The following is a 26,628-nucleotide window of genomic DNA, read 5'->3' as shown; positions in this document are numbered from 1 at the left end:
CTTAAGAGTTTCACAATGAGCATATTGTAAAAACCAGCTAGGTAAAAATACATGTATAAATATAAGCCTTTTGTACTTAGTTCATTCATTTCCACTTAGACAACTGCATTGTTTGAAATAAGATATGGGAGGTAATTTTGGACCACTTCAGTGGTATAAGTGGTTAGAGCATCCGCCTCGGATGCAGGATGTCACAGGTTCAAATCCCGGCCGAGTCATACCAAACACATAAAAGTAGTACGACCAGCTGCTTCCCGGTGTCAGGATAATGTGACAGGGTGGTAGATTATGCCACATGTCTGCGGTCTGCGGCATGAAATTCCCGGTGCTAGACATCACTACAAACAATTACACTGCAGATATCAAAATGATTTAACTAAATAATTTTTAAAGCTATGTTAAAACCCCAAATCACATACATACATAATTTTGTTTCTTTTGTCTAAATTGGTAATAAATACCTGGTAAGTTGTATGCATATTTAATTTTCGAGTAACATTTAACATGCGTGCTAAATATTGATAACAGTAGTAATCCTAACAGAATGTTATACTCTTTGACAAGTACACACACACACACGCACGAAACCACACATATATAGTATGTACACTGTATCATTGATATACCATGATATGTTTAAGGCTTGCTGAGCTTCCTTTTAGTGAAAAATTTATACAATAAATGCTATATCCAAGATTCAGCGTACATAATAAATATATTTCATTTATATAACATACAAGTACATGCATGCATATTTTCCCTTTGTTCAGAGTTAAGATTGACTGCAGACAAATGTGTATTGACCGACTGAATGAATCCTTTACATCCCTGCCCAGTAAATCCATACAAAATGTAATTCTATGCTTTTGTGGTTATTCACAAGTCGCTTTTTGGAGATTCTGTTTTTATTCATGTTGATTAAATAAATATGAGACACTTATAATATAAAAATGAAAGATGGTTTTGATCAAGGAAGTGGAGTAATACAAACACATGGTTAGCTTCTTGAACACTGAACTGTCAGCCATTCATGTACTGGTGAATGTGTGGACATTAGGAACAAGAGGTAAGGAAAATATGTTTAATGTATTTACAGTTGATCAAAGTCATTATTCTGCTTTGTTTAACGTTACTACCGCCCATAAAATCGATTTTATCTATATTGTCCTTTGGTAGGTTGGACTGGATTTTTACCCCCATCAAATTTGGCCCGCCCCCACCAAAGTTGAAATGACATCCCTGATTTTCGCATGTAGCTTAGGCAGAGAGAGAGAGAGAGAGAGAGAGATTAGGGGTTAAAAGGAGAATTATGATGGGGCATTTTTTATTGTTATACCTTGTGTTTTTTCTGTTGGTTGATTAGTCTGCTTCCATGACCAACCAAGTTAGTGACCAACAGGGTCATGGGGTGGCCTTCGGACATTTTCATATTTAGTTAATAATAATCAATATTTAGATCATTATTCTATGTTTCAGAAACAAAATAACAGCAACATCCCCTCACAAAACCCTGTTAAATACATTACACCATGTGTGCCTCGTGGCCTAGAAATTTACAGTATATTATCAACAGACTTTTGAAAATTTGAATCATTGATAAATGAACACTGTAGATAAATCCTAGGGAAATTGTACACATACAATTACAACAAAATATATTCTTATAGGTTATTTTGTGTAAGTTCAGTTTCAAGGTTTCCTTCCAGCCCAAAGTATTTTTCTCCCTCACTCCAGATTTATATCTACTTATTTTGTCCCTTATGCACGAGAGAGAGAGATGTCCTTGTAATTTCAGAGTGCACTGATTGCTGATTATTAATACAATTAATATCATATGAAGAAAACTAAATTCTGTATGTAAGTATGAATGGCATTGTAACCCATGCACTTGAAAAATAATAAGTTTATTTTAACACCGATATTGTTGAAATTAAATATCTTTGGTTTCAATGAATTCTGGATGTATTTTGGTATAGATATGTACATGTATGCGCCTATTCTGTGTTTAGATTGTAGTGTCTAGCAGAAATCAAATTAAGCTGCATGGCATAATCAGGTCAGTGTATACCGTACAGATTGTAACTTTTCTTAAGTACGAACATATCTTTACATATCTCTTTCAGCCATGACATACAGATGCAGACCGTTATACTAACTGCAAAAGGTGTTGCTTAAGGATATGTGTTAAGCATTTAGCCTTGCAAGCACATTAAAATAATTCACATTACTGGAACAATAACAGGAATCAATCACTTCAGCAAAGAACGAATGATTATAAAATTATTCCTCCACACCAAAGACTTAAGAAAAGAACATCAAGAACTTAAGAATGAGAACTAATGCTTCCCACTGATAATAATAATAAGAATAAGAAGAAAAAGAAGAAATTCAAACACTACTGCCATTTTCCACTTATAACATATTTATTCAAGCAACATATAATTGCCAGAAAACCGAAACACTCAGCAATATTCCTCCAAGATGTAAATTAATAGAAAATGAGAGCTGAATTTAGTTCAGTGTCCTTTGAAAAGATTATCTATTTGGAATATCCTGTAGTTGTGTTTTGCCAGTGTAACATGTAAGGGTTTTGTTTTCAATAGTATGCAGTCATAACAAAAAATAAGATGATATGTATTTATGCATAAATCATCCAGATATTATTGATGTGTTTCTAAATTTAAATAGTGTTCCAGACTTAAACACATTTGAAATGTTTCAGAAAAGATAATATTATTATTTAAATATTGACAAAATTATATCACCATATGTAATGATTAAAGTAGTATTTTTGAAAAACTTGTCTTAAGGATCTAACGTAAGTCACAATGAACTTTCAAGTATCAATTGTCTTGCTGTTGATGTTCGTATTTTGATTTAGAAGATAACCATGACATTACTAAATAATTTGGTTTCTATGAACACGAGAATTGTTAATCATATCAATTAGTACTTTAAACTTGTTGCACATTGCCGAGTAAATGCCGTTTGGGGTTGCTTGATCATCAGTGGTCATGCAGCAATTCAGAGAGTAAGGCTACTTGTGCTTCTGCAGTGGATCACAATTAAATTGGAAGGTATTAAATTAAAATTAGCCAAAGTTCAGTCTCAAAAGCACTTAAGATTCTATAGACAAGAAAAGATTTCATGTATTAAACCAAAAATGCCCATATTGAGAGAAGAACAGATGACATAGATGCATATTTGTAAAGTTTAGAACAACAAAGGCCATATATGGTTAATGACCTTGTGATAACTGGGTTACATTTCTTGCCACCTTGCTGACCGGTGGGGCACTTTCCAATTTATCATATTTTGACCGTTAAAACCGATATTACTTATGATACTTTAAAATAAGGGATGCTTCAATGTTTCCAATGCTCAGGCAAAGATTTCCCTAACAGATTTCTTTGGCGCTCCTGGAAGTTGATGCCACCTTTCAGGCTTTTGCAGAGCGCTTAAGTAATTATATGGAAAGATGGTTGAACCGCTGTAACCCAAACGTTTTCTTGAAGATTTGTCTGACCTAATTTTGTGTGACCAGTTTTTTATATAACATGTGTGTCATTTTGACTTAGCCAATTGTTCACATTAAAACAGTTCATTAACTTTCAAGATGTGATAGTAACTGCCGTGAAATACCATGAGGCCCCATCTTAAAGAACACTTAGCCAATGATGCAAAAGCAAATGGATTCACATTGTCTGTTGTCCAATACAGGTCTGAATTCAGGAATAAAAGAAGTGGAAGGAGTTACTTGCATCCCCGAAATTCAAATGCACCCTAAACACATTCAGACCAACAGCACCTTACAGTACAACAAAGCAGGCGGATAAGCATAATTCTAGCTTGAACACATGCTGGAAGTGTAATTAGTGAGGACATTTTACTAAGGACTGTATGAAAACGGCTGTCGCTAACGCTGGAATTAGGATAGGTCCTTGTGATGGATGCTCTTTGAGTGACCGAATTAAAAGAAAGCATCAATAGATTGTGGATTCTAGCTAAAGATCCCATCTTAAAACTGCCTTATCTCAGTAAAGACTTTGTTTTTCATATTGATGCCTCAGATACAGAACTAGGAGCTGTATTACTTCACTGGTATGAAGATGAATGGCACCCTGTACAGCATGCTAGTCGTAGGCTCTAGGTCCACGCAAAACACTGTGGTGCTACTGAGAAACAATGTTTAGCAATAGTATGGGTATCAAGAAATTTGCTCTATTATTACATTGTAGGGAGTTTACATGTCGACTATAGGCCATTGACATTCTTGACCTAACGTCATACTAAAAATGTTAGTTGTGTTATATTCTCGCTCTCCAAGAGTATATATTATTAGTTGGTTATTGCAGAAAAGTATAATGCAGTAGCTGCCCTGAAGAAAATACAGTGGTCCCCCTCTTATATATATGGCCACCCCTTCTGCACCAGGAAATTGGCAGTATAAGGCAAGTGCCCTTTCCTGACGGGGGTATATTTATGAGATGTAAGTGTATGTATATGTATGCGTAGATAGTAAGAAAGCTACTTGTAACTTTAGGCAGTTAATATCTTCATTTAAAAGTAGCATTAATTATTACAATACTCTACTTGTCTTAAAAACAGAATTATTTCAGGTAACATAAATCAATAGTTCTTAATTTTGGGCGTGAAATGTGAGTTGGGTATTATTGGCATGCGCATTCTAAAACCATTCAAAAACGTTATTTAAGTCTTGGTACAGACATTGTTTAGTATGTAAGATAAGTCTCTTTCCATTTACTCCATATTTCCACTGCTTCAGAATATTCTCCCTATCGGTTATGATTTTATAAAAAATTTTGGCAAGTGAACTCTCCTCATTGTCGTCAAGTCAAGTAACATTTAGTTTTCCTTCTGGAATATTATTTTTCCACTTAGGTGATGTCATGTTAAGGTTTTTTAGCAATGTATTCCTATGTTACTAATTGTACAGCATTGCAATTTAATTATGCAGATGAAACTTTTGTAGAGTAAACAAAATTAATTGTTTATCAAGGATGTGATACATGTACTGTCATATGATTTTACGGTCCTTGTCTGGTACAATTTTTTGTTCAGTGTTAATTTATGTGTGTGTTAATCCTCAAAATCTATATTTAGCTTATGTTCACCATGTTATGATCTTGACAATTATGTACGGTCGTAATCATGAAATAGACCTAATATCCTCCTGCCCAAACCCCCTCCCCCACCCCCCCAAAAAACGTTGTGTGAAGCCAAAACTCGATGAAAAAAACATTGCTGTCCCTGTTTCCTCAAAATGTTGGAATTGATAATACTAACTTTAGTCGTACTTGTACTTTATCCAACACTTTTTTGAGTAACGAAAACCTGACATCCGAGAAACAGACACTGGGAAAGATAACGTGAATACTTACCATAGAAATTAGACATTAGTTCTGGAAACATATTGATAATAAAATGAAACAACTTGAGAGGAGTGAATTTTACATTTTTGAACTTATATGTTGTCTGCTGGTCTCATTAATGGGGTGGCCTTTCTTGAGGGTGACTGTAACACAAACGAGTCGGTGCCAAGTGATTCTGACCATAAAAAGTTAATGGCCACAGGTGGGGTGGGTGGGGGTGTGTTCATGAAGGGGGCACCATAAATAAATATGCTGAAGCTATGTCAATGTCAATTATCAAATCTTCACTTAGTATCGAGAGCTTAGTTCTGGTGTTAATACAATTTTTAAACTATTTCTCTTTGATCTTGTGATGTCTATAAGGCATTTGTCTCAAACAGCTAGATGGCATAATTCTCAAAATTTTACTTAATGTCATGATGTTCATGCACACACACACACACACACAGGTATATGTATGTATGTGTGTGTATATATATATATATATATATATATATATATATATATATATATATATATATATCAGTAACAAAGAGCATTATGATTTGTGTGAACTGGTCCAGGGACAACAAACCCGTCAAGTTAAAAGTGGACGAAACATGTTGCCAAGAGTGTACCTATGAGGAAGTCAAGACAAAGTCATCAGTATATATATATATATATATATATATATATATATATATATATATATATATATATATATATATATATATATATATATGTATGTATGTATATAAGTGTGTGAGTGTGTTCCATAAGGGCTCCACCTAGGTTCCTGGCTGGGTAGAGGAAAGATTGGAAACATAAGCAGGGAAGCAGTATAGTGCTGAAACCCAGAACAGTGAATAATGTTCAGGTGTGGATGTTATTTTGTGAAAAATGCACATATATATATATATATATATATATATATATATATATATATATATATGTGTGACTTATGGATGAATAATTATGTAAATTCATGAAGTCAAGCTGTTAAGTGCTATTTTGACCAGGAATAAAATGGAAAAAATTGACATTAGTTAGTTTCTAATGTAGTGCAATGATAGACCCCTGCAATAAAAAACTATACAGTGATAGACCTCTGCAATACAATACTATACAATGATAGACCTCTGCAATATAATACTATACAATTACAAGAGAACTGAATAACAGGGCTTGAATCAGTTTCTATTAATCTTATTTCAACATTTTACCATCACAAGAGGTAGTGTTATTAGCAGTATGTGAGTGCATGCTTTCATAGTGTTTTATGTCAATAAATGGGATGTTATTTGTGTATTTTCCATTGTTTGTCTAAGTTCTTTGAGTAGTCATCGCCTCTCCCAATATATATATATATATATATATATATATATATATATATATATATATATATATATATATATATATATATATAAATAAATACATATATATATATATATATATATATATATATATATATATATATATATATATATATATATATACACACGTATCCACTAAATAGGAGGGAAAGATACTATTTCTAGATATAATATATCAGGACACATGATTCTATGTAAAGACGTTACATATCATAACAGCAATATAACTGGTCTTCGCCATCACTTGGGGCATTGGTTGGATCTTTTTCGGTATTTACAGACTGTATTTCAAATGTGGATGGAAAGTATTTAATGTGGATATTCAAGAAATGATTACCTTCTGCGTTGAATATCTTAGAGAAAAGAGAAAACACCATTTTATTAATTCATGATCTATTCATTTATAATAGATGGTAATTTTTATTATGTGCTTTATGTGATTTCCTAAGATGAATACATTTGCCCACGCCTTTACGGTATAACTATTTGTAAACAAAGGTCCGTTATGTATCTCTTAATACCTCTGTGTTTTGTATGTTGAACCCAGATACTGTTTACATTGACTGTTTGAAATTGTTGAATATATCACAGAAAGCTGTGTATGATGTAGAGAAAAAGTTTTTAAATTTTGTATGCAAGTCTACAAGAGTGAGATCATTCATTAGTTATGGATGAGGTCGCATTGTTGTAAATTTGATAGTGTATATGTACTCAGTGTGTTCTTCCATCTATGGGATACTGTAGAAATTCGCAAGCAGGCATATTATTGAAAGTCAGAAAGATGGCACAAGACCCAACTCGAAACATTAATCCATATACATTTATTGGAGATGTACATAAGTTCATGGAAAACAACTTACTTCATTCATTGCAGTCTGGTCTCAGAGGTGGATATATACAATATGATGAATATCAGCAGAGAAATACAAAATACGACATGACTTGATGACCTTCATGGCTATTAAATTAAGCATTTATGTTGTGTGATATTTTACAAAAAACAAACTAAATAGTTTGCAATCACAATTATTTTGTCTACGTTATGCTAACACCTTATCTTTTCAGGCACCTACGACTGCAGACAACTCAGTCGGTAACTTGTTCATGAGGGACTCATGTCAGAGATGTTTAGTGTCAAAACTGGAGGTATGGAATGTGTCATGTATCCATTTAATCAGCTTTCTGTGTGTTTTATGAATCAACTTGTGTTTACATCATAATAGCTAGAGATGAAAGGACATAGATGTCTTGTGATAACAAAATGGAATCTCAAACTTTATTCACAGCTGGGAAAAGCTTGTGGCTTTTTGGTGGAGTAATCTTAGATAGCATGAATTTAAGGATATATATATATATGTGTGTGTGTGTTTGTGTATTTTGTGGGTGTATCATAAGTCATATATGAGATTTAAATAGTGCTAAAATGCATAAACGTGTTTAGTAAAGAGAGTCTTTTGTAAACCGTTTGGTTGTCTAGAACTTGCAAGTAATTGATTAACTATAAACATGTACTCCATTTTCATCATGGATTGTTCAGTCATGATGTTTTATTATGGTCCAATAACATATTAATGAAATAGCTGTTTGATTGTGGTTTTGTTGGATCAAGTGAAGAAAGCTTTGAAATAAGTTCATTTTCTGTTTGACATTGATAAGAAAGAATATCTATCTGGATTTCCTCCATTTGCCACCTGAACATTATTAATTCCTTAGTTCTGTAATTTAATGTTTAGAGTGACATTTTTGTCATGTAGTTAAAAAAGTGGTGAATATGGAAGGTTATTTGCATCCATTTTATTTAAAAAGGAAGCACTGTTTTAAAAAGTAAAATAAATTCCATTGAGTAATCATATCTTTCCTTAGAGAACTACACTCGCAAACTTGTGCTTCTATTAAAAACTTATGTGCTTCTGAAGTACGTAAAACATGACCTAAATCTGAAGAAAATTTCCTTTTGGAGTCTTTGTGATAGGGCATATCTGGATGTGATTTTTTTTCTCCATGGGTTCACATGTTTGTGATAATATTTGAACATAATCTTGTTCCTGACAGACACAGAGTTGTATTAATTGTTTGTCAGGTTTGTCGAAGGCAATGAGTACAGAAAAAGAAATTCACTTTTCTTTCACCAAAGAAGATTCAAAACTGGTGATGTATGATTTGTTCAGAGAGTTTCAAATGGTCAGAAATGCTTGAGAAACAGAAGCATTTTGCTATAGAAGTAAAGAGTTATGCTTGCAATTTTAAGGTTATATAAATGAACATCAAAATGGAGTGCTACACACACCATGGATTATATAATTGATAAAACATGGAGAAATGGAAAATGTTAGGTTGCAGAAATGTCAAATCTTGTTTATAACATGCATCATTATAATTGTCTTAGGGTTTAAACTGCATTTTGTTTATGAAGTTGTAAAATATGTCAAAAGATAATTATTTTAAAGTAAGATGATAATTGTAATGTCATGTTGTGCTAAACCACTTTTGTGCTGTAAAAATCAATATTAGCATCACTGGTCAAAATATATCCTACCAATCTGTGCTCAACATAGATAAAATTAGAAAATAGAATACAATATTATTAAGTGCCAAAGAAGGTATACATACACGCTATATTGCATTAATTTTATTATGGGGAGGTGGATGGATAGATAGGAGAGGATTAGGAAAATGTAATTGATGACTGATTTTAATCCATGGGAATGGTGTTTAATTTGCCTCCATTAAAACCAGTTTACCTCTCAAAACACACATTATACACATACAGCGATTTAAAATGAATTAAGCTTCGGAATTGTTCATTCTGAAGTTCCACATCAAAAATAGCTATTTATAGTTGCAAATTGCCAATTTTGGAACCGTAGCTTGATCCTTGTATGTTTTCAGAATAAAGTTAAGGGATAAAGACAATCATGAAAATGTGATATGTTTAACTCCTTATGTGAATTTGAAGACAGATATGAAATATTTCATTCAGTGTCTTCATGATTCATAACAAGCCATAATACTAGCTGTGCCATAAAGGTATTACTGACAGTATGTTAATGTTAATGAGTTGCTCCAGACAGGTTAAACATCAGACCCGATCAGTTCAGTTTGGGATATCAACAGGTAATCTGTGTGCCTTTGTGTGTGCATAGCAATCGCCTTTGAAGATACTTGCGAAGTGGTGAAACTTTCAGTGACCTTTAAATTGAACATATGGTTATACTCTGTTTACCATCCTCAACGTATTCCAGCTAAAACGGTGAAGTCATAACGTTATTTCATCTTGTAACAGAAGTCAGAATGTCTTTTATTGTTTCATTCTCTCTCTTCTTCTGTCAGAGAGAAGTGACATGTTCATAGCTGAATACACTGGGATGGTCTCTGTAAAAAGCAAGAACACAATTCTTATTAGCTTAAACATATTGTTCTTGTATTTCAGTGAAAGGTCATGGTAATTCTAATGTACTTTTGTTGTGTATCATTATTTAAACATTATCTATCCAATGAACACGGTAAAGGTTCCAAAAGTGAAATTCAATATCGACTGTGCTTTAGAGCGGAACACGTGTTACAAGGACACCAAGCACATTAATGTGAAAAGTCCAATAAAAACATTGTACACTCAGCAAAGACATTACGTACCAAAAGTACTTTTAGTAAACAATGGCAGAATTAGATTAGCCATACCTTTCATAACATTGATATGAAAAGAGTAAGAAAATTCTCGCAGAGTTATGGTTGATGACCACATAGTTTTAGCTTGTATTTCTTGTTCTACCGTCTTTGTTTCTTTTTAAAAATATTATATCACTGCTTTCCATTTTTATTTCTTTTTTTGATACAAGTTAACTTACACAAGGCTGAAATAAAATTTAAATTTAAAATTTGATGCTGGACAGTAAAGCCTACATTGATAAGATAAAACACTGTCAGTTATAAAATTAAGGCCGAAAGCAATTATATTTCATTCTTTTGGTATTGTTAAAGAAAGCTGAATATATACTTGAATTGACGTTCTAAAACTCACAGTTACTTATTTCAAAGCATTACAGACTTTCAACATTGCTTATACGTATTTAAGGAAAGTATAGCCTTTTGTACACCATTGATTGAAAACGTTCTACATGACTGTCTTATTTTTGTGATAATTCCTGTAATTTCAGTCGACCTGGATCCGATTGCACCAATTTATAGTGTATCCAGTCAATCACATTGGGCTGAATTAGCTCAAAAGGAACTCGATGAAGGTATTGTAGTACTCATATCATGAAGCAGTAGTTTACTCATTAATAGTTATTGGGTTATTTTGCCTTACCACCAATGATAGCCCTAAAATGGTTTAGTTTTCATTCAACACCCTTGCAAGTTCGGATTCTACTTGGCTAGTTTATGTATTACCTCAATATCTACAAATGGCAACTTCTGAGTGGTACATCGGTTATGCCTATTTCACAACAACACATTGTAATTCAAGTCTTACTGCACCTGTTAATCGCATATATTTCACTGTAATGGGGAGTACTTTAGAGGTTACGACAGATATATGTAAATAATAGTCTGTAAACTTTGTATATACTGTATTTATCTGACCTAACTGAGAAAAATGACATGTATAATGCAAACGTAATATTTGTGAGTGCATTTTATTCTTTTCATACCTGAATCAACTTATACTCATGTTATTTTTTTGTTGTTCCACTTTTCGGGGGTTGTGCTGGTTATTCAGCGCACAAAATGTTTTCAAACAATGTGGTCTTATTTCTTGCATGCTTGAACTGTTTAATATCACTTGTGGCAGTATCGTTCTGTTTGAAAGTTTGATAACAGCAGTGCTTAAAGAGTCATTGAGTTAAAAGATCATGTAACATAACATACGAATAACAGCATGTCGTTATGCAATTGCAAATTTTGTTTTCATGTAATGAAGTATACAGGTAAAACAAAGGAATGAGAGTAGACCACTGGCCTAATGTGTATGAGAAAGAAAAAAAAAGAAATATAATTGTTGTAATCATACTTTGAAAGATTTATGTATTTCTGAGCGATCTCCAACATGTGTTTATACATATATTAGCAAATAATTTCAGTTCTGAGTCCTGCCTAGCAGCAGGCAATGCAAACAGGCACTTTCCTTTGTCTAAATGTTATATTTGGTATGTGTGAAAGGTTTTGCATATCAGTATTATACGGTATGTGCAGGGATCATTCGTGGTACTTAAAAAAGAAAATTACGTTTCACAGCATTTTTCACTCAAGAAGAAACATATGGTAAAATAAACATCATTTCATTTATTGTAGAACTCTTGCATATAATAGATTTCCTTGCATGACTGAATGCTTTCCCAGTGGTGTTAAACAATTATAAAAAATCCTAGTTTATGCAAGCGATGCATTTAGAACAAAAACATTTTAAGATGGGTTACATCTGCCCAACATTGCAGTATCTGAGCAGGCTTGTGCTGCTTTCATTTATTACGATTATATATGACTTCCAGACTCTCCTCCTCAATATACTCATACAGTAAACCTAAAGCAAGGAAGTGTGTATCAATACAAATTCAAATATATTCAGTTGTAATTTACGAAGTTAATTGCTCTGTCAGATGCGATTAACGGCATTATGATTACCGTGGAAAAGGTAGTGTTGATAGTATTATTCATTTTTTTAAAACAATATTATTATCACGTAGATCTCAAACTTCTGTCATTACTATCCTACTTTGTCATATCATACTGGAGACATAGACATTGTTTTTCCACCAAAGACACATATTTGGCGTGTACTTTTAAGTAGAACTACTTCAGTGAGATCAGGTAAATATTTGACGAGTAGTGTAGAAACCTTTGTGAGGATAATATAATGGCTGGAAATTCCATTCTTTCAATTCAGTCAATTAAAGTCTTATAAGTATTTTAGTGTGTAACGTACAATTTTTATTTGGATCTGACATTATGCTGCTAATAATGCTATATTTGGAAAAAGCTTCTGAAAAAAAATCATTATTGTTCCCCAGAAAAGTCATTGTTCGAGAATGTTGTACCATTTTTAATACTTCCGTAATTGTGGAAACGATTTAGCTTTTTATCGCTCTACTCTCCAGCTTCGGATAACCAGGTCAGCAACATACATACTGTGCTTTGTGTAGATATATCAGACAGTGCTAGCCAAGGATCAGCATGGGAAGAAACCCAACAGTTCTTTAACGATTTTATTACAGGTAAGTACTTGAGTGTATTATCATCATTCGTTCTTCATGCTTAAATATTATTATTGAATAAAGTGTTATCTGTTGTTTTCATTGTCTAGTCAATTACTTATCCTCAAGATGTTTTCTGTCTGGTGTCTGTTAGTATTTGTACTATTCATCAGTCTGGTACTTTTTCTTTGAAAGTGTCTGGCATTGTTAGATGGCAGTCTGGATTTGGAGATGACAACAGACCGAAAGTATGTAAATTCTGTACATGAAGAAATTCTTTCCTTTGATACTGTAGGCGATTTGGGGCTCAATGTTCGTTCTCTTGATGGACATATCGGGCAACTACAATCTTATCTCTGGTGGAGTGTTGATTTCACCTTCAAGTTGCGTTGGACTTTGGGCATTTTGAAATAACATTCTATACTTGTCTCATCAGAAGCTTGATCTTCTTTGATCTACTGTCTTCACAGGTTGAAAGTGCGCAAAGATAAAAGCGATACAGAGAGAGTAAGATAGAGGGGTAGAGCCACACAGATAGAAAAGGGAGAGAGTACAATAAAATTACACTTAGTACAGCATGAGCGAATGATATGAAGAAACGACAACAGAAACCAAAAAAAAGGAAATAGAATATGTGTGCATTTGTATATGTGTGAATTTATGAAAGGACGAAAAAAAACCCACCTGTTAATAGTCACGATTTAAGAATGTAAGATATATGCAGCCAAACCTAGCAATAAAGGCGACTCATTTGAAAATGCAAACAGACCGATGAACACAGGTGATAATTGTGCATTGCTTAACATTTAAATTTTTTTTATGAATTACTACAATGCACTGAATATAGTTATTATTATTATTATTATTATTATTACCATTTTTTTTATGTGACTATACAACAAATTCACTTTGTATATGGTGTTGTCTTTCAACTATATTTTCCACAGCAAGAATACAGTATTCCCACTCAATTTAATCCGTCACAGAAATGAAATATATGTTTGATAACACAATATAAACAATATTTGCCATAGTCAGTCGCTAACTCACCTAGTTTTAAAGACAATCGGATTATGTGACAAGCCTGAGAAGAACAGAAAATAAAAATAAACCGTATCTTGCTATTCATTGTGACCCATGAACCAAAACTCTCCTCTGCTTCACAGACACCTTTTAAATATGGAATGACCCCGGATTCTAACCTAAAGGGATGTAACTCGTATATATTCTCAAAGGCAAAAAATTGTTCCTTCAAGGATAGCTTTAATTGACCTGCAAATAGATAAAAATGTCAAGCTATACCCGCCACAGTGTCACAAAGGTGACTTTCATTTCTGTTACAATAAAAGAACTACTTTTTTCACCATCCAGTAACCTGATTTAGTCATCTCCTATAGGCCTCCTTTCAAAGCTGACGTGTTGACACCTTTGAGTTTGACTGACAGTGTGACTGGAGTACATTAAGTACATTCGAGATATGAAATGCTTTAACATATAATCACATGATATGCCACAATGCCTTTCTCGTCAGTCAAAATAAGTGTTTAATTTGCATGCCTGTAACGGCCACTGCTGATTGCTCAGTGACCACAGATACACAGGGTAAAGCTATTGTTTAGATACGAAACACGTTGTTCCTTGCCGCTGAAGGACAGTAACTATTAAATACAGTGCATTTATGAAGAAAAATTGCCTGGGGGAAATTAGAATGACCCGTTTTTGAAGAGGTGACGTGCAAGTGGCAGGTATTGTGTATAGAGTACAGGCAGTTGTAAATAATTACTAATTTTCTCCCTTACTGACAATACTCCAACTTGTGTGCAAGAATGTAAATATGAGGAGAGTTATATAGACTGGCAGAAATTTCTAAAGACTGACATACGTTCTTAACGACAAAGAACCACACATACAAATAAAGGATGAGGGAAATGAGAGCTGTGTGATAATCATTAATAACCATCATTACAATTAACCCTTCACCTTTACAAATAAAATGGATGAGAGAAGGTAGGGACAGGTATTAGTCACTGGCTCATCAAGTGATTGATGATCTAGAAAAGAAACTTGTAAAAGTTCTTGCTAACAAAAACTAATACTGAAAGTCTGAAACTACGGGCTTAACTATGACTGATTATAAAATATATCGTTTAGCTGGAAAATGGTACTAAATTCCTGAAACTGTCATGGACTTCAGTGGATTAAAAAAATATGGCTTGGTGCTAAAATTCCGAAACTCTCATATATTTTAAGGGACACTAAAAATGATCTGGAAAAATATGCAAAATGTATAGCTTAGCTGAAAAATTGCAAAATTTATAAATTAACACTGAAGTTAGCAGAAACTGAAATAAATCCCTTAAACATGTAAAAAGTTTTAAAAGATTTTTAACAAATTGCTCTAGAAAATTAAAACTAAAAAAAATAAAAATAAAACTTTTTAAAAAATAAAAATTTAAGAATTTCATCCAATTTTATTGTAGACTGAACACTTTTTTAAAGTTAAATGGTTAAGTTTGAATATATGAAGAAATGTTTAATATGTAAAATATTCAAATAACAAAATATTAATTAGATTTGCCAGTATTAGGTAGGGTTATTTGGAGTTTAAAAAATTTAATTTGCTAACATATGCTTTTTGATGCATCTTTTGTTGGAGTCCCGAGCCACGTCTGCCATCATCGTTATTGTTGTAACTGCTTCAGTGGCTGATGACGATAATGTTGGTGGTGATGATTTACCTTTTTTAGGAGCAAAACAGGCCTATTTTTCTGAGAGGTTGATGTTGATATTTTGTCTAGCACTCTCATCTTGTTATGGTCATCCAGTAGTTTATATCTTTTTAAAATGTACAGTAATAAAGTACACATACACCCAGTGTCAACCCCGATCTGTTTTGTCTGTAAGTGTATTCAGTGATAAAATATTTATTGTGATTGTGAGAAATAGTGTTAGTGATCATATCCATTAAAGATCTTACATATCCTTTCACGTGAAATGTATGTAAGAATATAAATGTTGGATATTAACTGACGTGTGCTGAATTATGAATAGGTGTTGCAGCACTACTTGACTATATAATCTATATAGACTGCATCCCGTTTCCATGATTTTATATGTGTCTTGTGTTGCATTTTAAATTACCTGCCTTTAATTGTAATTATGAGTGATTGCAATTATAGAACAATTCTCCTCTTGCAAATGAATGCATTTACTTTTGTGAGCACGATGGATAGTAAGGGTGCGTGCTTATTTGGTGATAATGACCATCACAAATTCGCATTCAGTCATCCTTTTCGTTTCTAAGAGTTGGTGTATGTATGTGTATTAGTGACCATCATTTAATTTCTTTTTCCGTTTTGTTTTGATGATTGCTTTTAGTCAGGATCATTTAGTATTACGAGCAGTTAGTTCTGTTCCTTTATTTATAATAACAGTGCAACATATGCAAACTTACTGACATCTCCAATATAACCTTTAATGTAGGTAATGCATTTTTCTGTAAAAGCTTGAGTGTTGAATGTTGACAGTAGGTGAATTTGCTCCTACTTTTGCAGCATATCCTTGCATGATTTTATTTGTCAGTGTATGTGCTTTTCAGTAGATGTGGGGACTGGACAGTAATAATGGCTATTGATTAGTATATGTGAATACTGTTAAAAACACATTGTGCTGGACATTATTTGTGGTGATGGTCAGTTAGTAGTCGTATATACGTCATCAGTAGATGTGGGTGCTATTCATTGACACTATGTATTGTAAGTGTGACTTTTGGTCAGTAACACTGTATATTATATAATAATAATGGGAGTTGGTCATTAGTAGTGGGTGATGGTCAGGAGTATATATGCTGGTCAGTGGATGTCATTGCTTGTTAACTATGTATTTGTTAGTAAACATGTATGCTGGCTAAAATCACTACATATTAGTTGGAAAGCAAATTTATATATAGGAGCTGTTAGTGATGGTCACTAAGGCTATTGGGGAGTTGGTACAGATAATGGTCAGTTTATGCATTCTTGATGGTCAGTCAGACAGCATGTTGGTTAGCAAGTGTAGGTGTTGGTCAATAGATGATTAGGTACTAGTCAGATAACCCAAATCAGTAAGTGTTTGTCTGTGGATGATTGGGAGGTGGTCATACAAACAACATGCTAGTCTTTAAGTATTGCTTTAAAATAATATTTTCCTTTATACCAAACATCCCCACCATTTAAACCCAAAGGAAATGTTAGCATTCCACATATCCATAGAGTTCAAAATATCTACGCAAGACCTATACAATTGTTAAGGACAGTGGGAAATGTCATGTTAAGAACTAATGTAACCCCATTATCAAGTTAAGCTGGTGCATTTTCATTTTGAGGATATCTTGGTATTGTTGTGCCAACACCACCAAGTTTAAAGTTCTCTTTTTCTATCTTCAGGGTTAGATGAAGCCAGAAGAGAGTCAGATATGAATGTTGAAAATGTTGCATTATCTGTATTCGGTGGCGAAGTAAAGATTGTCCAGCGTCTTACAACTGATTATAACCTTCTAAAGCAGGCATTTTGTAAGTAAAGAACATTTGCCTGCATGCTAGATGTCTTATAAACAATACTATCTTGTCTGATTCTTTCATCATAGTTAATACATCTTTGTGGTCTTTGGATCATTTATCCTTTGTTTTAAGGATCCCACATAGAAGTTCTGGATCTCATAGGTAGTCACCATTTTCCTTTTGTCCATTTGCTAGTCCATCCACCTATCTGTCTTAAACATTTTGTAACCAGCTGATGTACTTGTTATACCTCAATGATGTTTGATAGGTTAAAACTCTAATCGACGTGACCATTACAAAGGCTGCCCCTTTGTAAATGAACTTTTACTCAATTTTAAACACTTACAAAAGCAACTATTGTTAACTCCAGGTATGCCTTTCCCAGTTCTTGTTTACTTTTACTTGCCTACTTTATATTTTATATGCCCACCACATCATCCGTAACATTAATTCAATATAAAATGAGTACAGTAAGCTCTTATCATCCCATCATATTTGGTGGAATATCTGAATTGAAGGCAAGGAAATAATCTGTAAATAATTCGAGGAAAGATATATCTTAATTACGTTTCAGTAGGCATGTGTTTATGTATCAATGCACAAGTACAAATTTATAACAAGATTATATTCATAACTCTTGGGAATTTCAAACGATGGAATTCCATGTGCAAAATATTCAGGTGAACTGAGCTTAAAAAAGTTACTGTCTTTAACTCAGTTTGTCACTAGGCAAAGTGGACAGTTGGTTCTCCCTGTTATCTCTATTGCTAAGTCCATGTCGTGTCGTCCATCCACATTGCTATTGTTAAAGTCTTTCCAAGAACCACAGAAAACATTTCAGTAACTTAAAGAGACTCTTCGTCCCTTTTTTAACAAATTGTAATTGAGAAAAATACCCTAGAACTTACATTAGAGTAATAGAATCCTCACAAATAGTTTATCATTTTCTATCATTACCTTAAAATAAAAAGATATAAAAACAATGAAAATGATATAATAAGATTACCTGAACCATTGCAGCTCCTTCTAAAAGTATTTGACAACCTCCACAAAAGAGAACATTTTTCGAGAAAAATTTATTTGGGTTTTAAAAGAGATTTTCGTCTGGAAAAATATAACAGTTTCAAGAGAGACCTCTAAATCATTTTCAAGGATGAAATATACTTCGATATGGCTGGAAGGATAAACATTTTCTCTTGGAGAGAGAGGGAGAGAGAGAGATTTTCATACACAAAAGCTTAAAATAGATAGAGACCCATTAAAATTTTTCTAACCTGGCAGTATCATTTTTAGTTATATCTCGTGTGTGTAAACGTTTCTGTCAATTTATTTCTTGTTTCCTAAATTACTATTTTTAAAAGCCATTGATGATCTAATTCAGACTGCTATCTTATAAGTTAATGTTTTAATTAAAAGGAATGCACACATTGGCTTAAAATACATGTATATTTAGGTCTAAGAATAACATATGAATAAATGAATGAATGAATGAATGAATATTTGAATGAACATATGTAGAAACATGTACACAAACAATAAATAAATGTAGGAAAAGATAAATAGATGTAATAATGATGAAATATGTGAAACTAAACATTAATTACAGTTGAATAAATCAATGAATATTACAAGAGCGTACAGTTATAGGATCACACGGAAGCTTCTTTAGTTTTTTTTACAAAAGAACAGTTTCTTTCATTGCAATAATGAAATGATTTTTAAATGGATGCTTTATATAGTGCTTTATTAGATGAAACAATAGCATAATTGTCTTTCAAGCCGCTTGGACACCTTAGAGACAATAAACCAGCTCTTTATTTTATTTAATCTACTATATTTGGTGTTTGTGTCTTTGTGTTTCATACATATTGATATGACCAGAGGAATAAATTTATGCTTGATCCATCGTAGCGTGTTTTTTGTTTACCGACATTTTCTCTACAGGGTATGGATTGATAGGTTTCTCCTCGAGTTAAACTTCACAGGTTCTCACAGGTATTTCATTTCTTTGTTGAACTTAGGCATGCACGTAGATAATGCAAAAGTTCTCATTTTATCAACCGTGTTATGACTGGTTGTAGGACATGTTCTGTCAAAGCTACATTTGTTATAGGGTAGCTAACTCTGTAACACCTTGAACAAGTTAGTTTCAATTTTTTCTATAGGATGCCAGAGCCAATTTTGATTGAACTTAGAAGGAAATGGAGTAGTACAAAAAATCTAATTCCTTGGACAATTGACAGATTGCAGGCAGGATCATGGGGTTTTAATGCAACTTGAAGTGAAAAGCAAAAATAGCCAAAACATATTATTTTAAAACACCTTATACTATAATATACATTTAATACTTAGATACTAAAGTTTTGACTAATTTGTTTGCTTTCTGACCGATTTGAAACAAAATCATCAGAAATATGCTTTCTCACCTAGTCCTAAATTTTTATTTACTCATTATTATGTTTTCAGATGTGACTAAATGCACCGAATTGTACTTCATTCGTTTAGGGAATAAATGGAAAAAACCCCACAATTATTCAAGTATTAAAAAGCAGATGAGCTGAGTGCAGTCCTTTCATCCCGTCACGTACCCTTTTATCCCTGATTTTATTAGTCAGTTCATTTAGTTCTTATGAAAAATTACATATATCGGTCATGAAATTTCTTGATGTTAGAAAACACAAACACACTCTGCCACTTACCAGATGCAGCTTTTAAAGCTTAGACTATTTATTAGATGAGAGAAAGATTTTTTTTGCAGAAAACAGATTTTGTAATATAAGACATTCAGTATTTAAACAAAACAAAACAAAACACTCTTTCAATTTAGATGATGATGATGCATTGAAAAGATATATACCAACATGTTATATGAAAATTTACAAAATGAATTAATCAAAGCAGTAAAGTATATGTATGTGAAGATTTGATTAAATTGTTGGGAATTATATAATTTTACATGGGTGGATGACATCAATATATGTTTTGTATTTACTTTCAGATAAGAAAATTAATCCCCGAAGATTCATGACCAGATAATGGAACTTTTAATTTGTAACAATATAACCGGGATGGGGTCAGATTATAACAAAGATTAATGATGGTAAAAAAATACAAAGTTTATTTATGAACAGTTTGATGAAAAAGACTGATTTGTGAGCCAAAATAAATCCATTTATTGGATATTTAACAGAATATGCACAAATCTGATAATGCATTGCAGTTTAAATGAAACATGAACTGATATGCAAGAAAAAACCTTAAATTGTAAAAAAAAATACAATGATTAATGATTCAAAGTGATTCCACACAAACAACGGAAAAAATGATCTATGCAAACATAGACAATTTCTACACGAAAACGATATAGTTCACTCTGATAGTGAAATATGGCTAGTTTTACTCAAATAGTGAAATGTGATATGAAACATGGAAACATATCACTTGCGGAATCGAGCACAAATCCAAAAGGTCTTTTCGGCCCCAATGCTATGTCGAATGGTTGAGGAGCCGCCACGAACGGTCTGCCCCTCCTGGTCTGCCTAAAAATCAGTAAAATCTCTTAATTTCTTCAGACCCGTTGGTCCAAAAGCCTTAGTTCTTCATCATATGAAGACCTTTATCTTCTTCCGGGCCATTGTCACCTCCGACATATGTTTCCAGATATTGGAACTTTTAATCCGACAAATAAAGTAATTGTAGATAAATTTAAAATACGTGTAAACTTTATTGTTCCAAATAATTATGATGAGGTATGTCTAAGAGACGAGAATCTACCAGCCATTGCTACCTCAGCAAGTATAAATTTAACAAACTAGTAGAAGACGTTTGTTTAAATAAAGTTGAAGCATATAGATTTTAAAGAGAAAAGAGCACTAGAGTGTATGTAATATATGTTTTAGATGATAACATAGGAAATATAGATTCTTTAATGGAGTCTGAATGTAATGTTTAACACACAAAAAATGTTTAGTTGAACAAAAATAAGATAAAGTTACAATAAGATTCCGGGAAAATTATGTGTCAGATTTAAAAGCTAAACTATGCAGTTGGCGTGGATGGCATATTTTTGACACACAAACTATGGTGAAGAAAATTGATATTTGCTTATTCAATATATTCATTAAATATTGAGATTAAATAATATAACTAATGATGTTAATACAGACACAAATATAAATAATTTAAATATGAACAACGATGAATACAAACAACCAAGTGTTTATATTATTTTCTCTGTTACAATATACCTATTTTGATTAATTCTTCATTTATAGTACTGACTGTTTGGTGTTCGTTGTACTCTTTTGGTAAATAGAAGCAAACCTGTAGGTACAATTGCAGTGAACTGGCAGAATAATCTAATAATTAAAAATTATGTTATTATTAGCTATTAAAGAATTTTTTCCAGCTTATGTCTGTCAATAATGCTGCTTTCGTAGCCCATTGAAGTAAATATTCAACATTTTAAACTCCTTTCTTGGATGCACCATTGAATGCACTATGAATGCTGCTTGTACATTCACTCCAGTCTCCATGGTAGTCTTGAGCAGACTACTTTGCGCTTAATGTTAATCCTTTACCAAAGTTTGCTACTGCTATACCACAATAGCTCAGTAGCTGAAGAGACAGTAACATTTATTACGTCATGTTTCGTAAACAGTTGTTTTCACTTTGCACATGGCGACAGCTCTTCTCTAACACACACACACACACACACACACACACACACACACAACTGTAGAGAGAGAGAGAGAGAGAGAGAGAGAGAGAGAGTGAGAGAGATGGATAGATGGTGTTGGTCCAAAATCAAATCATTGCCACTTAGACCACTAAATATTGCCAAAATAAAACACGTCTGAAATTCTCTACTTTGCTATTTCTTTTTAACAAATAGTGACGACTATGGCATGTTCATTTTAACAAAAGATGTGATATACATTTGGTTCTTAACAGAAATAATGCAATTACAGTGTGACCCCACTATAACACCGTAGTTGGGAGCTATAGAACCCGGCCGCGTTATAGACTGAACTGTGTTATAAGCAACCAGGTGATTTAGCTAAAGAAAATTATGCATGTACCCAAAAAAAATTGTGAGCAGGGGGTGTAGGTAATAAATGCGGGCGGTAAAATATGTGCTTCATTGGCACAGTTACCATCTTAAATCGATGCATATTAAATGAGAAATACACCTGTAGTGAAAACAGAGAAGACATATATAATAGCTTACTTTATTTAGAAAACCACAAATTGGTACATATACGTGAATACTGTTTATATATACATGTCTAATGCATAGCATGAATAGTATCAACACCGTGTACCCGCGAACCTCATCATATACATTGAATCCACAATACAAGTGATTTAATTAAGAACATGCACACACACAGTTTTAAAATATTCAATAATTTTGTCACAGGTCATATTGGTCTGAATTCAGTGGAAAAATATGGCACAATCACATAACGAATGACGAAGCACATATACTTTGTTAGTATGTCCCAAGTCGGTAAATGTTAGTTCATGTTTTAAGCCGCCATTGGTAGCGTTTGTAAGCATAGACATTTTCCCTACAAAAAGAAAGTTTTCTCGGCACAGCTAATGTGTTCCAGTCACATTGGAAAATGCAAAAATCCATCTGATTTCATCACTTTCATTTAAGTTTGGGACTGAGTTCCTTTGATAAAAAGTTCCTTGTTTTATTGAAAGATTGTAGTCGGCTTTCTTTGATGAAGGGTGTATGCATTATTGAAGTCACCACTAAAGGACAGCCTTGGAGACCCAAACAAATGCCCATTTCTTATTGCGGCGGCAACATCAAATAATTGTATTGCATGATTGAGACTGATTTTTTTCCCCATTTGCTGAGTACGTTTTCACAACAATCGGTGCTTCAAAGGTAATCTGTTTCCTTTGAAATTTCAGCAAATTATTTTATCTGGGTACATTTTTAAAAAGGAATCGGCCATCGTTTGGACTATTCAGGTTAATGTCCCTCCATGCCTGTTGATCAAACCAATAAGTAAGATGTAGTTTGTATTATTTTTTTTATTATTTTTTTACATTTGTGGTAGCAGCTTGATGCGTCTGAAAATTAACAATGGGTCAACGGACGATAGAGACAAAGGTGTTCAGGTTTGATGACAGTGATTATTACAGAAAATGTGAGTGTTCTGAAGGATTTATTTCTGAGTGAAAAGAAGAGGAATTTTACTTATCATCCACGTACAAATGTCAGTCTTTGTAAATATATTAATTACTAGCGAGCAGCTGAAAATCTGATGAAAGATAAATCACAAGATAATACCTTGTCCAGTTGATCTCCGTTACCAAATATGTCAACAACAAAAAAGCGGACATTTCACATTATACAGTACTCATGCTAGATGTCATGATAAACAGATTATAATATAACAATGCACTGTTTATTTATGTAACAATAGATAAATTTCAGTGCATTTTATATCCAGTTTGTGGCTTCCTTTCATATGGCCTCTGAATTTCTGCACTCTAAACCAATGGTTGTATATAAAAGTTTATACAGCCAACAATGTCGGCAATAAAAAAGAAATCGCCACATGGTATGTTTTGCCACCAATAAGAAAAAACAATCCAAATTTGCAACATTGGCAAAGACCTACGTGATCCCAGAATAAACTTCTTAGGCGTTATTTTTCATACTTTTAAGGAGAAAAAACTACTTTTTCGTGTACGAGAAAAATACCTACAAAAATGCCACGATCGTCTTATATTATTCATACACGATCACTTCCCCAAAATGATAATAAAGTTTTTCGTTTTTTTTGTGCTGTTAAAAAGATTTTTTTTTTTGTGTACAAGAAAAATACACGTATATGAAATTTCGGGAGCCACACCACGACTGTGTTATATCCGAATTTGTGTTATAACGGTGTGCGCTATAGCGGGGTCACACTGTATATCTGCCTCTGATGGTCGACCAAAGTGTCTGTCTATAAAAGTTTGTTATAGCTTCTTTTGCTAAATGAATGATGTTAGCAACATGGGAAATTCACAAAGGGACTTTTTATGCAGTTGGTCTGAATTAAAAATGGCACCAATTAGTCCTCCAATATCATGCACAATCTGCATGTTCTCAACAGATGGTCATGACATGTGGTTCCCACTAAAATATATCTTATCATGAATATTTGCTCCAAAGTAAAAACATACTGTGATTTAAACTAAATTTGTTATAAATTTTAAGGATTGTTTTCTGCAGCTTTTTTGTATTTACAAACTAAAACTAAAAAATTATTTCCTCTTGACTTTTTATCCTTTATCATGTAGTACCTAAAGTCTAGTTAGTCATAAGTTAAAATGGTGTTAAACCATTTAGAAAATGCTATCAGTACTCTTCCAGAAAGGATGCTAAGAATGAGTTTTCGTTTAAAATATACATTATGTAATGTCTACTTGGAATGAAATGAAAACTGTGGTGCATTGACAGCCATTATTGCAAAATTTGTCTTATTTATATTATTTATGTATGGCTGTGTATCGATAGCGAGTTTTCAGAAAAGCACATTGTATGATGTCTAGCTGGTTATAAACAAAATTAGTGCCGATGTGACATCTAATATGGCTACCAAGACATCAATCATGAAAATGGTTTTAATCACTACTGTTCCTCAGTTGATGGTGATATCGACTATGATTTGTAATGAAGGACTTATTACGATGTTCGTTTGACCATAAATGAAAATTGTTTTTATGGTTGTTATAGTGTTGATATTTTCAATGGTTCTCTTCAGTAAAAGCTAATGACACAACCATTGGCCCTCTTATGATGCCTTATGTGTTCTTAATGACACATGCGCCAATTTGATATACAGTATCATGGAGGGAAACTTGAACATCTGTTATCGCTGTTACTTCTAAACCGATGATCTGATGGACATGTAGTTTTATTAAAAGACTTCTTATGATGTCTAGGTATTGCTAATGAAAGTAATACTAGTTTGGCATCCAAATTGGGCACCGTGTGAACATTTTATAATCGCCACTTCTTCTGAAGCTATGGTGCTATTGACATGTGGTTTTCATTATAAGCATTCCCATAATATGTAGATGATTGTAAAACAAACTAACACTGACTAGATCTGTATTAAGGTTATCATAATCACCAATTCAGAGCTATAACTCTTGAAAGGGTGGTCATATCAACATATTGTTTTCAGTAGGATAACTGTCACACACAGACAAGCACGCAGAAATATATGGCTTCCTTTATGTTCACTCTCAAAATCGGTTATGGCAACTTCATTTCAACGTAACGATGTACTGACACATTGTTTCACTTATGCATCGTTGCAATATTAAGCTGGCTCTGGATCAAAATGAAGACCAGGATGGTACCCATTGGGGGTCGTCTTAAATATATTTCCATCATACTCCATGTGCAAGAATTGGAAATATTAACGTGTGGGTTTTCACCAAATTCAATGTATATTATCATTTGCTTCTGGATGAAGAGAATGCAGATCCATCCAACAAATACTGGTACTATTAAAACCAGTTTTGACCCATAAGTAATTGTAGTGTCTAATGTGAATCAACCTGGCCCATGGTAATTGCTTGGATTATTGTATTTTATTCAACATAGTAGTCCACTGTTTTGTTCAAATGCAAATTAATTCTCCCAAAGTTTTTAGCTACCTTGCCCTCCATATTATATTTTGAAAATAAGCACTCTGATATTGATCTTGAATGAACATGTGTTGACTCAGGTTGTGAACCAGATAAGACAAATATATATTAATGAGTTTTATCAAACCGAGGTTTTCAATACATATCAGGAACACATGGAATTGTGCCAATTCTGTATGTTGTATTTTCCACAACTGTATTTAGAGTCAACAGAACTTAGTAAACAGGTGTATTTTGTAATTGAGTAATTTTTTGATCTTTTATTCATGCTATCAAGTTCAACTTCAGAAGCAGTAATATCAGTTAATGTAATTCGGGTTAGATGAAATTGATATTTAAGAAAATTCATTTTGGTTAGAAGGTCTTCTGTTTCTTCCAGGGACTACACATTTTGTTTTATTTTAAAAAGGAATTGAAAACTGAAATTTGCTAACTCGTGTGTTTTAAGCAATATGTCTGAGAATACTTTAAATTCTTGCCTCAAGTT

General features: G+C 33.0%; 1 protein-coding gene across 1 annotated transcript in view; it reads left to right on the top strand.

Annotated features, from left to right (window-relative positions):
• The window catches only part of LOC149791327 (uncharacterized), a 100,534-nt gene that overhangs the window by 1,199 nt on the left and 72,707 nt on the right, over positions 1-26,628 (top strand). Inside the window, exons 2-5 of the mRNA XM_089969856.1 lie at positions 7,811-7,891; positions 10,900-10,983; positions 12,838-12,954; positions 17,358-17,483. Of these exons, the coding sequence (XP_089825982.1) occupies positions 7,861-7,891; positions 10,900-10,983; positions 12,838-12,954; positions 17,358-17,483 (358 nt within the window). The 5' untranslated portion in view covers positions 7,811-7,860. The remainder of the gene's footprint in view (positions 1-7,810; positions 7,892-10,899; positions 10,984-12,837; positions 12,955-17,357; positions 17,484-26,628) is intronic.

This window comes from Sinohyriopsis cumingii, chromosome 9, assembly GCF_028554795.1.
Source record: "Sinohyriopsis cumingii isolate HCF-2022 chromosome 9, ASM2855479v2, whole genome shotgun sequence".
Taxonomy (NCBI): domain Eukaryota; kingdom Metazoa; phylum Mollusca; class Bivalvia; order Unionida; family Unionidae; genus Sinohyriopsis; species Sinohyriopsis cumingii.
This window is presented reverse-complemented; position numbering and strand designations above follow the sequence as displayed.